A 13,429-nucleotide genomic window follows, 5' to 3' on the forward strand; every position below is an offset into this window, starting at 1 on the left:
CACTCCCTTCTGAATGAGGGAATGTCTCTGGAGTGGTGGAGTCTGAAAGAGCAGCTGTCTGCCTCCCTGGCTTCTCACAGGGGCCACAGGACCCGCAGTGGAGTCTCACAGTTGGCTCATCTCCAGTGCAAGGCTCCTTTGCAGGCTCTTGCCTTTGACATCAGCTGGCAGCATCCTCAAAAGGACATGAAGAGATTGTGCTTCCTGGCACAAGAGATTAAAGCTTAAGGGGAGAAAAAATAGAAAAAGAAAACAAAAAAGGCACAAACTGCTAAACTTCCTGAATTGCACCTACGAAACAAAACACAGCCTGGGAGTGCAGCGTTTTCAACTGTACAGCAATTAAACAAACATGCCAAGGACTTCTTGGTGCACTTAAAGAGGCCGAGCTGCAAGGAGCTGGGCTTCTCCATGCACAGCTTCAGCTGCCTTCAGGTGATTTTGAAAATCCAACCCCAGTATTAGAACCTGGTTTTCTTCACTGTTTTTCCATCTTAAATGAACTGAGTTTGGGCACTGTCAGTTTCTGTTTGTGATTTATTTACTTACCTTGTGTCCTCCACTGACTGAGTTACCAAATAAACCTCCTGCTTGAAACCTCTGGAATAACTCAGGCTTCAACCTCTCTGGCTGTGGACCACAAAGCTCTCCTCTTCTTGCAAAGTCCCTGCTACTTCCAAGAAACATGTCCATCGACCTGGCCAGAGGTGAGGTTAAGCCCATTAACAAAGAAAAAAGAGAAAGATTTGACCCAGCAAGTAAATTGTTTGGAAAGTGCCTAAGGTAATGGAGTTCCTAGGTACTACAGACTAAAATGACAAATGAGCCAGCTCTCATCTGGGTGATATAGCATGCCTCCATCAAAATTAATGTAGCTCATTAATAGAACAATGTTTGTGCCTCAGACGGCTTTCCTGCATTGTGATTTTAATGGATTTGAGGAGCCCAGCTTTAACAATCTAAAATCAGAATTTCATTAGTAAAATTCTAAAAAATGAGACTAAAGAGAATTCATTTACTGTGATGTATTTTATGTCATGCCTTCAACTGGCCTAATAAATAAGATTTCTAAATATAATTTCATTCCCATTAATGGCAAGATATTGCAAAGATTAAAGCAATATATTTAAGCATATTTTGCATTTGAGCTGTACCTCTGGCTGCGTGAATACTCAGCACAAACCAGTGAAGACAGCAGCAGCCTCAGACAGCCAAGGCGTTCCCAGGTAGCTGGCAGGGAAAAACACGCTTTTGGTTTTCGGTGTCATCCATGGTAAGGAATGTACATCATGGGAAAGTAATGCAAACAACTGCAATGAGCTGGTTATGGTGGGAAAACCTGTACAGATGTTCATTTGATCAACAAGGGCACGTCAGGTCCTCAGGACGAATACCCTTGGGGACAGGCAGGGCTTGAAGGCTGACAGGTATGTGTTGCACTCACGCTGATACATAAAACTGAGCTGGTGGAAAGCAGCAGGAGCATCTCCATTCTCCCCACCAGGCGGCTGGTCCAGCCTCCTCATCCTTTCTGGCAGCCCAGCACTGCCTTGTGCAGAGGTGCAATGGGGGGACCCCACCTTTGGCAAAGAGCCACCGTGCAGGACAAGGAAAGGAATTCCTGGCGGAGCTGCCTCCTCACAGCCACCATGCTTGGAGCAGACCGCTGTCCTTCCAGGTGGCAGGAGAGGAAAGGGAGCATATTCAGTACGTGCCAGGGAATCTGTTATCACTGCCACATGCAGCTCTGCTGCAGGGAATGCAGAGAGGCCACGCTTACGGCTGTATGTCACATTCTGCCACTCTTGCCCAGCCCACCCCGCCGATGAAGGTTGCTATCCTGACTCCTGGACAGTTATGAGTTCTGTGTCCAGAGCATAAAGAAATATTATTTGATCTGTTTTTTCTGTAAACCCAGCTATAAACCCCGTGTGTTCCTCCCACTGCAGCTTTCTCCTGCTGCCCCCATGAGAGCAGCTGCAGGAGTGCATCCCTTTCCCACCTCTACCCATTGCAATGTTAAATTTGCCTCTTAAAAACTGAACTGCGTCATGGGGCTATTTAATTTTTTGGCTCCACTGATTGCAAAGCGCAACATTGCTCGTTTGAAATGCAGAGCATGATCCTATGACTCCTGCACCGCCAACCCTAAACACCAGAACCAGGAATGCAGGTTTGGTGGGTTTAGCGATTTCAACCAAGGCTCCCCCAAATCCTCAGAAATCCACAGGGAAGCAGTGCTGTACCAGAGGGGTTTCTCTGGGTCCAAAGGTCAGCTCCTGCATGAAGATTCTGTCACGCACCCTGCTCCCGGCCGGCTGTGGCCAGATCCATGATCATCAGGAGGGTGAAGCCAGTTTTGTCTTTTTGTTTCATGTTTCCCTTTCTTTTTCATGCCAAGCTTCCCAAGCTGCAGAATGCTCCACTCTGACGGCACCAGCCCACACAAGTTTGGAGAGGTCGTGACTTTATATAAATAGATATTATCACCCCACATTCACCTATGCAGATTTTTTTGGTCATTTCGGAAGCAGAATTAGACCAAAGATGTATAAATAGATTTTTTTTTCCTGCGTCCACAAAGTTTCGACTTAAACCAACTCTTCTTTGGTATCTTCATGTCAGTGATGATCTCAGCAGGCGCTGGCTACTGCCATGATTAAATTTGTCACTGGGTAGAATGAAACATGGAGGAAAAATGCTCCTGGAAGACAGGTATCTTTACAAATGACAGAATATTTATTACCAATACCTTTAAAAAAAGATTACATCTGCTAGATCACTGATAAATATCATTTACACTGGGGAGAAAACTACAGAAGCTTCTTTTTTTGTTCCATTTTTCTTGGTTTTGTAGTTTTTTTCTGTTTTTTTCTTTTTTTCTTTCTTTTTACATAGAAGTAACCATATCAAACTAAGAAAGGAACACAGCTTGAAATACTGACAATATTTCTCTGGTCAACACCCCTGACTTTTACACAAGTGGAATCCTGATTATGAATTACTGAATAAATATATTTAGAAGGTCTAAAAGTTAACTGTATTATTTTGTAAGCAAAAAAGACAAGTTACAGGCAAATTCAAGCTATCAGGAAAAAAAAAATAATGTACCACTGCAGCGCATTTAAACTTGAAAATTTTATAGAAAATTCCATTGCCTTTTACTAGCGTTATCCCATCTGAGTGAACTTACAAAATTACCCCATAGTAACAAACAGTCCTTCTGTTAAGAAGAATTATTTTGCTGTGGATATTGTCGTTTTTCGGCGTGACTCTATTTTGCCTCAGGTGCCTATGAAGAGTTTTCGTAAGGAAACACAGACTTCTCAGGAGAGAACTACCAGAGATCTCACCTTCCCGCAGACAACCCGCACTCCTTGAAGCACGGCACAGCTCCTCTGAGGCTTCTGGTCCGGACTGGACTTCCCAAGTTTTTTCTACACGGTGGCGTATGAAGGATGATGAGTTATGTTCCAATGCACGTGGAAAGCAGCACGTGTTCAGACAACAAGCCCAGGGCAGCTTTACATCTCAGAGTCGCTGTATCCTGATTTCCTTGGAATAAAATCCCCCAAAGCAAGGTGGATTTCACTGGCTTTACACCCAAGGGTGAGAACCATGTCGTTGGCTCACTCCTTCAGGTTCCTTTTTGTCACTAGAGGCAGAGATCGCACCTTTGCAGTATCTTCATTCCTACCCAATTTAATGCTACTCATGATAAAGACAAAGCTATTTCAAGACAGTAAAATGGACCCTTGCTGCATCATGCCAGAATATTAGCTACATGTCCTGTAGTCCACAAACAACCAAATTTCATGTATTTTTTCAAGATTATAGTGTTCTTACTGAGTATTTTGAGTTTGTCTTGCTTAGACCTCTGAATAAAATATAACATCTTGTGTGTTATAAGCACTTGATTTAACACAAGACTCATCATAACTGCCAGTTAACTACAGCCGTGTTACAAACCCAATCTGGAACAGTTCTGCCTTGTGTAGCCTTGTAAAACTGTACAGTAAAGTTGCAGCCAATTTATTATGAACAACCTTGAACTCTCCATCAGAAAGGAAAAAATTCCAAACAATATTTCCATGGTTATGTCATCCATAGCATTTTATAGCAGAGGAAAAATTAATATCTACATCATATGTTAACTTTAAAAAATTCTATAAAACACTAAATATATAATAAAAAATATGCATATAAGGACATATGTAAACTGCTTTGGTAACATCATATTACAGATGTTTTCAGTGCATTGCAGAGTTTCCAAGGAAACTTCAGACAAAGCTATATTTGCTTTGAGGAAGTACTGTATAATGCCATTCCTAAAGAAGCATAAACATTTTTCCAGTAGTAAGATGTACTCAAACCACAATATTACTTAGTACTGGGTGTCTTCAAAACAACTAGCTAAATGTTGCTTATATTATAAACGAGAAGTCCTTTATGTAATTTTTGTCATAAACTGGACCGAGCTGTGAGCGATATCATTATCGTGCTGATGGCTGACAGTGTACAGGCATTGGAGGTGGATGAGCCGGATCCTCTCGCGTATGCATCTGAGCAAAGGAGAGAGGGGGAGAGAATGAGCCAGCAGTGACGAGAGCAGCCCTCATTAACCCCAACCCCAAGAGCTTAATTCTGGCTCCTCCAAGGAAGTGTGGTGGTGGCTGGAAGGTCAGACCCCGCATAACCTCCTGTTCACTGCGCTTCACCTCTCTAACTGAATTTTTCATTGAACTCAAATTGCTGCTGCTGGTGTGTTGAGGCTACTCGCACAATTATATTACTTCAGGGCCTGTTTACTTATTATTTTATTTTTCTTACAATTGGACTATATTCAAGCTGTTCCTTATGGCATCAGCCTGGCGCGATCCACATCCCGGAGGAGCTGTGTACCTGTGCCCACTGTGCTGAGCCAAATAGGAACTGGCATGTGTTCCTCCTCTCCTCCGCTCTCCTGCGTCTGCTGATTAAATTGCTCTGTATGGTTTATATAGCCACAGTGTACAACCATGGTGGAGAGAATTCTGATCTCACCCAGGGTTTTTTACATTGCTGTAATTTTAATGCCATATTCCTGCATTGCAGAGGCTCCTGATTTAATGCAGCTTATAAACTGTGGCATTATTAATGGAAGATGGGACATGGAGATTTTGCAAAAGCAATGTGGTGTAATAAAATACTCTCTTTCCTGTTTGTTCTTCTACACAACCTCATTTCCCTAAATACATATTTATGTATCCAACACACAATGGAATATGGCTATACAGTAGCTTATAAATTTAAAACCTCTGAACACTGCATTTGATATTTTGTTACAGTGAATTGCAGTGAAACAATATATTCTACATATATATGAGTAAGGAAGTAAGAGAGTGAAAAATGTCTAGAAATCTTACATACAAATATAACTACTTATGATGGTGTTTCTTACAGTTTAATCTTGACTCAGGATGAAATCAGAAACATGGGCCAGAGTGACTATTGGTCCCAGGTAAGTCTGGGTTCAGCTCCCTGCCTGGGAAATGGCCAGACCTACATCCTGGCCCTGCTCTGCTTCAAAGCTCTGGTTCATCCTGCTTGTAGGTAAGAACAGTGATGGGGTGAAGCAGGTTTGCCCCGACAGCGGGGATAGAAGGGCTGGGGATGCTGGAACACGCGCAGGACCTCCCGTCCTTACTTGATATCTTTGGAATTCGGATTTGTTCACTGCTGCTGCCGTCTCCCCCATCGCTGAATGGCTTTATCTCTATGATGTAGTCCTCGTCAAACGGCAGCGAGAGCTCCACGGATGTTTTATTTGTTTCTATTACGGATGTGCTGCTCTGCCTGTTCCACCTATACAAAACCTGCAGCGAAGAGGAGAGAGAAAAGGAGGCAGAAACGGCAGAGATGCCCATTGCCCCAAGGTCATCCAGATTTGCTGCTGCTCTTTCCTGCCTCTGATGCTCAGGCACATGGTCTGGTCTCAGAGGGGATACAGGGGTTTTGCTGGGGACCCAGCATAGCGGTGACAGTGCCTTGGGTGGGGAGGTGACACTGGGAGGAGGGTGATGCTGATGTGCGGTACCAAACAGCACAGGTACCTGGGGGAGCACCTCAGCAAAATCTTTAGCTTGATCAAGCTAAAATAAATCTCAAAGCTTATTTACAGAGGTCAGAAACTTATTATTACGTTTCTTCAGGAAACTGAGTTGAGATATTTGATGCAGTGCCACAAATGGCTTCCCAGAATAAATGATTTTTTTGAATGGCCTTCTAAGATCTGACAATTTTAATAATTTAGATCATAAATTGTGACAAAATCCAGGAAAAAAGATGAAAAATGGGCAATGTTTTCCTGTTTCAGGAAAGAAATCAATCTGGCTGTGCTAACCCAACAATAAGTTAAAAGAGGACTTTTTAGAAACCCACTAGACAGGGTTTGCTTTTTCAGGGTGATGAGTCTCTCCCATGCTCTTTCAATTGACAACTTCATTTGCATTTCAAACCTAAAATATGTAGTGAAAAGTTGGTCCAAACTGGTGAGATTCATCTGAGGTTTTAACTAAAAACCCTGAGGAATTACTTCTTTTTGATAATCTGATACAGCGCACCAGAGATACTTAAAAGCTAGAGCAGAAATTCAGGAGAGCTGGTACAGACTGGTAAAGCCAATGCTGCTGGCATTCCAGATTGTGAACAAAATACAAAGCATATCCAGGCTCTTCATCGTTTCAAGCTCTGGTGGGAAATGCTTGCACGACTCAACCCTCAAGACAACGGCTGGCAACTGCACACGGATGTCTTCTTTAGGCCAAATTAAACCCTTGTAGAAGGTGATAGAGCTGAATTTTTCCCAAGATTTCTCTCTGGTTAAATTATACCCTATTAAAACTGCTTCTAATGAGGATGCTCTTTCTTTTCCTTTTGGCTTTGCTTTCTGAAGAAAATGGGAGCTATTAAAAAAGCATTTTATTTGTCTGCAATTAAGGAGTCAACTACAGCCTTTGGAAGGTTTCCATCAAAGGCAGGAGAGCAGTCCTGCAGGTGGGAGCTTCAGAGGGAAGGAGCAGGTTGAGGTCTGTGGGCTGAGAACGTACGCACTCTACACAGGTATGACCTCTGTTTCTGGAAAACCATGCAAGTACTACGAAAAACTGGTCTCACCGTAAACCCCTACTCGACACTGGATTCATGGAAATGTTCCCTGTACCCCAATACCAGAATCCAGTGACAGCTTGCACTTATAAGTGAGGATTCGCTGCAAGGCGATGAGTGATGTGGTGCAAGGCAGTGTTGTCCAGCTGCCTGTGCTGACAAAATACTTACTTTGTAGCCTCTCACTTCTGACTCGTTGTCCAGCGCTTTCACTTGGTCCCAGTTCAGTATGATCTTGGAGTCAGATGAATTCCATATGATGTTTCCAGGGGGCTGACTGGGTGCTATATAAAAATATACACAGCGCTGTATTACTACGGAGCACCGTTTTCCAGTTGGATCCCTCCCAGTAAGGCTTCCACCACCATTGCAGAGCATGCCCAGAGCCCTGTCACTCTGGAAAGCTGATGAGCTGTTTCACTGCTCTGTGTCCTCAAGGTCACGGAGGTGTGACACAACACAGTGCTCTAAATGAAAAAGGATTCAGTCAGTTGCTCAACATGCCTGAGACCAGAAGAAAAAAGCCCTCTTGAACAATGAGATAAATATTTAATTTTCCTGCACAGCTGTGATTCAGTTTTGCATGCTCTGCTTACTTAACACAAGGAAGAGCCTCACAAAAAATAAAAGAAGGCTGCACAAAAACCCAGCAAAGATAAGTCCGACAGCTCCTTCAGACTCAACAATGAGTTGGAGAGAGGGAAGCACTGGCAGAAACCCTCCCAGGCAAGAGCCCCCCATCCTTGCAGACACTCACGTGGTTTTTTGGTTGTGACATTGACTGCGGCACTGGAGGGGCCGGTCCCAGCTGTGTTGTATGCCCTGACTGCCAAGTGATACAGCGCGTTGCCTCTCAGGTTGCTGACTTTTGTAGATGTTTGATTGCCAACCGTCCGAATCCTTTTTGCATTCTCTTCCTTTTCGTCGTGCCTCCAACATCTGACCTGAGAAGCAGAGCAGGTACATGTGTCTACCTCCAGCTATGGGCTGACAGAACCAGCGTTTCCAGCACTAACTCCAGCAATACTGCCCAAAGTGCAAGTGCCACAGAGACACATCCTGCACGCTGCTACGATCCCTTCTTGGTCCTTACTAGAAACAGCCTGGCTGCGGTGCTTCTTCCCCAGGACCTCAGACACTGCCTGGCCATGGAAGCACTTTCAAGCAGGTTTCTCTCAGCAAGGTCTGCTCTCAATTTTCAGCCAGATCACACACAGAAAGATGTACAATTATTTACCATATGAGAGAAATCTCCATATATTGAAGAGAGAAAAGGAAGCAAATACAGCACAGGAGCCCACATGCCCTATGGCCGGCAGGAGCAGCACTGGAATGACTGCCTGTGATGTATCTCTGTTTCTCCTTAAGGCTTAGTACTGAAAGGACGCTGTGTTGTGTTTCCATACCTCATATCCCTGTATTCTTCCTTTGTGCTGGTTCTCCCAAGGGGGAGCCCAAGAAACTTCAACGTCTGAGGCAGAAAGACTTTTGGCCAAAACAGTGGTTGGGGGTCTCGTTGGCTCTGCATAAGAGGATTTAAAAATAAAATACAGAGTTTTCACTTTTATGTTCAATTAGTCCCAAACTTCAAGGGATTTATTTTCTTTATTGCATGAGAAAAGAAGCATGTGACCGAAACAAACTTCCACATTTCAAAACAATGGCCTGTCAGCCTGTGCCAGACAGCACTGCTCCTCTACCTAAGAAATAATAAGATGTCATTACTAAACTCAACCCAGGATAACATGTACTGTAATTAGGACAAGAGGGAACATTTTCTAATCAGTGGACATTAATTCATACTAAATCTCAGCGGAATTCTTTCCAGATTACATATTACTTTTCCATTAATATCAAAAGATTTCATTACGATTAATGTTATTTTAATGACTATGAAAAGAATTAATCACGGCTCGCCATTTATTATAAATCAGAGCAAGGATTAGGTATCAAAGGATATGTCAAGGTGGATACAAAACCCTGTCAGACCCAGTCAACCGCCCCATGTCTAGTGGCAGGGAGGAGGGAGAGGCGGTTGGGTGAGCTCCTGGCTTTACCTTCTTCTGCTGAATAGACAACAGTCACGGGGCTGAACGACCCTTCCCCCTTGTTGTTGTAGACCCCCACTTTAACTTCGTAGGGGGAGAAGGGCGGCAAGGTCTCGTTGCGGAAGACATATCTGGCGGCATCTGGGGAGGCCACGACTGTCTGCATCCAGCTGATGGTGCCGAAGGGGCGGAAGGCCACCACGTACCCAAAGCCACCTCCGTTCTGCAGCTCCTCAGGCACTGTCTGTGGGCAGGCAGACCGTGGAGAAACAGCACTGTCAGCAATGGCATGCACTTATCTCCCTGCCTGCATGCTGGCGATTGCCTCTGTGTCCTTCTAAAGCTACTGTTCTAAACAGAGCATTAGAGATGGGAGGTGGCTGGAGCCCTACTTTGCATCTAACCTGAATTCATCCCATCTTGTCTGTGCTAGAGCCTTGCTGCTCTGAAAGCTCCCTCTAGTCAGGGGGGAAAGCAGCACTTCCAGAAGACACTTCACCTAAGATTTAACTCACCTTTGTAGGTGCCCACCTTCCTCACTGACTAGATGAAGCCCCCAGTAACAATGTCAGTAATTCCAAGCACTGCAATGACCAAAGGTCTCAGGTTTGTTGGGGTGAACCAACGACATGGTTCCTGCTTTCCCAATACATGTACAGCTGCTCTCACGTCTTTGGAATCACACGCAAAGCCCTGAAAAACATATCCTCACAATGTCCCAGACAGCATGGGGCTTGTGACCCCTCGCTGGCCTGTTGCCACACCGTGACCCAGACCAGGCCAGCCAACTATCCACATCCTGTGTGACATGACCTGTTAATAGACCATGATGGCAGGGAGTGACTTGTAACAAACATAATGGAGAAGGGCAGGTAAGTGTTAGGTAACAGCTAGAAGAAACAACCTGTCATCTCCTTGTCAGTTCTGAACACACTGACACTTCCTGCTCTCAGGCTTGCAGCTCCCTAAAAGCTGCATCAAAACCCAAATCTTCAATGTGTTAAACTAATCCGTAATTATGGGCCCCTCTCCCACAGATGCCCATGGTGCTTAAGCACATACAGGGGTTACTTTTGGGTGACTGTATTGAAAGGCCTTATTACCCTGTATTGAAAGGCCCAAAAAATACACCGGAACATAAAGAAAAGGCCTCTGGACATTTAAAAGACTAAACCGACTGTTCTATCAAAATACAAATTACATTTTGTGCAAATTACGTCTCAAATCAATGGCTGATGTTCTTGCCATGTGTGTTTTTGAAACATATTGCAGTATCTTTAGGAGACACAGCGTAGCTAATTAGTCCAACAGAGGAGGAAATTTAGCACATTGAGCTGTGTGGTAAGGACAAAATCCCATTTATAGTTTTTTAATAACCTTAAAAATATCTCTGGCGATTCATTCTGCCAGCTTGGTCAGAAATAGTGCTAAGTGGAAGTGTTAGCATGTCTAGTGAAGTTCATTATTAGAAAAAATATGCCAGCTGCATCGCATCGTAACATGAAAATACGAGCAGACAAATGACTAAAGTTCTAACCCCGGCTGCCTTAAAGAATATTAAACATTTTTCATCTCTGTATCTCCTCTTGCTGGCTTTCATTAGCAGCAGTGAAAGCCAGCATGCAATGCACTGTGCTAACTCTTAACTATTTGCTGCCTTATACCCCAGCGCAGAGATGAGGGATGAAGCCTGGGAGCCAGCCACAACAATTCTCAACAGGGTCAGGACGTGCCACGCCTGGCCTCACAAACTCTGTTTTATCCCTCAGGTGGTTTCTGCCCATCCGTGTTTTGCCATATGAGTAGAGATGTGCTTAGCGTCAGGGGAGCTGAGCTCATGTTAAAGCAACGATGTGTTCCCTGTGGTTCCCTGCACAGTACTTCTCTGCTGGCTTCCCTACACAGGGGCCTGGGGAAAGGAAGTGGTTTAGCTCAATTTTAATAGCTCTGCTATTTTTATCACACAATCTGGGCTTTCTTACTGCAAGCCATTTGAAATCTACAGAAGCTTCACTGGTGCAGGGTGAAAAGGCGCATGTAGGTCAGGACCATATTAATGTTCGTCTTGGTTTGGACTCCACTTACCTCCCAAGTAATGACCAGCTCAGACTTGCTCCCTCCACCGCCACTGACGTTAGCTGGGGTCACTTCAGGAACTGCAAAAAAAAGATGCAGAAGATGGATGTGGCAACTTTGAAACCAGAAAAGCGCATTGAAATGGAACAGACCTACGCAGCAGCAGGACTCTGCTGGCCTGCCCCTGCTGGGTAACAGAAACACTATTAGGAAATGGCTAATTTGCCATGGCAAGCAGCACATTAAAAGTATGTCAATAATAGTATATTAAAAGTATGCCAAATTAACTTGTGTATTCAGTCACTAATTGTTTAGTTTAAACATTTCTCTTCCATGAAAAAGGGCTTTTATTTATTTCCCTATTTCATATTCTGTTCCGTTACAGGCTAAAGAAGAACAAAGGAGCCACTTACCAGGAGTTTCCCATAACCTAGACACATATCCCTGCGACCACATGCTGAGTCTATGCCTTGCCTTGCCCCCTTTCTGCCAGATCAGAAGACAGGGACAGCATAAAGGAGCATTAAAGCTCTCACAGTTATGCTGTGCCTGCAGCAGCCTGCAGACACTGTGTGGTTCTAGGAGGTAGTGGTGTAATGAGACAGACCTTCAGTGAATTCCTGAAATAATCCAACCCATAGGGCAGCCCAGGATGGTTGCTCCAACACTGATGACCCACAGGGCGATGTCCAAGTTACTCCAAGAACCAGAGAAGCCCCCAGCATCAATGGACTGCTGACTCTCCAGTTGTGAAGCTCAAACTCCTACTCTCCCTGTGTCGCAGTCGGCGTTCCAGAGCTTCTTAGCTCTTAAGGTTGGAAAGAACCTTAAGATCATCTAGTTCCACTCCCCTACCATGGGCAGGGACACCTCCCACTAGACCATGTCGCCCAAGGCTCTGTCCAACCTCGTCTTGAACACTGCCAGGGATGGAGCATTCACCTCTTCTTTAGGCAACTTGTTCCAGTGCCTCACCACTCTCACAGTAAAGAACTTCTTCCTTATATCTAACCTGAACTTCCCCTGTTTAAGTTTAAACCCGTTACTTCTTGTTCTATTTGCTGTAGTCCCTGATGAAGACTCCCTGATGCCTTCTGTCACATCGATCATGGGAAACCAGAGGGACTGCTCTCAGAGTTCATCTCTCTCATCAGTGGATACTGGGCAGCATTTTCCCAAAAAACTGCCCAAATACCTTGTTTGGGAAATGATTGCTTTCTGCAAGAAAAGGACATGAAGTCTTCCTACACTCCAGGAATCATGAAGTGAGCAAAAGAGCCCATCAGGAGCTCCACAACTTCCCTTTCCTGTTCTGCGCACACAAATAACATGCCATGAGGGAGGAGAGCAATGGGCATAGAAAGTGCTATTCAGCTTCCTCCAGTGCAACTCATCCATTAGCACGGATGTGCATTTATTTGACAAGACTTAACTCAGTTGCCCACCACTACTTACGAGCTTCTTCAGTTCTTCTCTTCTCTGAAGGTCTGCTGGGCTCTCCAATCCCAATCAGGTTGGCAGCTACTACTCGAAATTCATACTCAACCCAAGGGTTCAGGCCCACCACTGTTGCTGTGAATGTCCTGCCATCGATGATCTCTGGAACTAGGAGACAAACATGGGTCAGGAATACAGTGAAACCCACTAAAAGTATTAAAGATGCTGTGAAAAGGTCATGCATATCTGATACCCTTAAAAGTGAGGGATTAACATAAACACAAAGTGAAAAAGGATTGATAAAATTTTCTCTTTTTTTTCTAACATTTTTTTTTAACTGCAAAGAAGAGGCAGCATTAAAATATGTGGTTTTAGCACAGAAACTCCTGCTATTAAAGAGTTTCTCCTAAATTGCCACTTTTTGAAAACAAGATGTCAAGACAACAGGTTTAAAGGGGTTTTATTTTTCTCTTTTTAAAACATACTGTTCCCTCTAGTTAATAGCCACTGGAACAAAATTAACCTCTGACGGAATGAGCAATTACATCATGGGATTTTTTCCCTCTATCAGGAAAATAATTCTACTTAAAGATAGGCCAGACGACACAGTCTGTCCCTGAGGGATGTCTGCATAGACCACAATTACTGTTGTATATCTCCAGAGCGGCAACTAAAGATAGGAATTCATTCTGTTTTCCCTTAAACATTCATGAGAAAAATAG

The 13,429-nt window shown here is 44.1% G+C and overlaps 1 protein-coding gene across 2 annotated transcripts in view; it reads right to left on the reverse strand.

The window, feature by feature from the left end:
* Positions 1–2,718: 2,718 nt before the first annotated feature.
* Positions 2,719–13,429, reverse strand: part of CNTN4 (contactin 4) — a 332,256-nt gene continuing 321,545 nt past the window's right edge. For both annotated transcript variants that reach the window (XM_030500859.1, XM_030500858.2), the window contains exons 17-24: positions 12,726–12,875; positions 11,280–11,350; positions 9,204–9,438; positions 8,553–8,668; positions 7,904–8,090; positions 7,318–7,430; positions 5,687–5,855; positions 2,719–4,562 (exon numbers count right to left, since the gene is read on the reverse strand). In XM_030500859.1, the coding sequence (XP_030356719.1) occupies positions 4,462–4,562; positions 5,687–5,855; positions 7,318–7,430; positions 7,904–8,090; positions 8,553–8,668; positions 9,204–9,438; positions 11,280–11,350; positions 12,726–12,875 (1,142 nt within the window). In that variant the 3' untranslated portion in view covers positions 2,719–4,461. The remainder of the gene's footprint in view (positions 4,563–5,686; positions 5,856–7,317; positions 7,431–7,903; positions 8,091–8,552; positions 8,669–9,203; positions 9,439–11,279; positions 11,351–12,725; positions 12,876–13,429) is intronic.

This window comes from Strigops habroptila, chromosome 11 (assembly GCF_004027225.2).
Source record: "Strigops habroptila isolate Jane chromosome 11, bStrHab1.2.pri, whole genome shotgun sequence".
NCBI classification, from domain to species: domain Eukaryota; kingdom Metazoa; phylum Chordata; class Aves; order Psittaciformes; family Psittacidae; genus Strigops; species Strigops habroptila.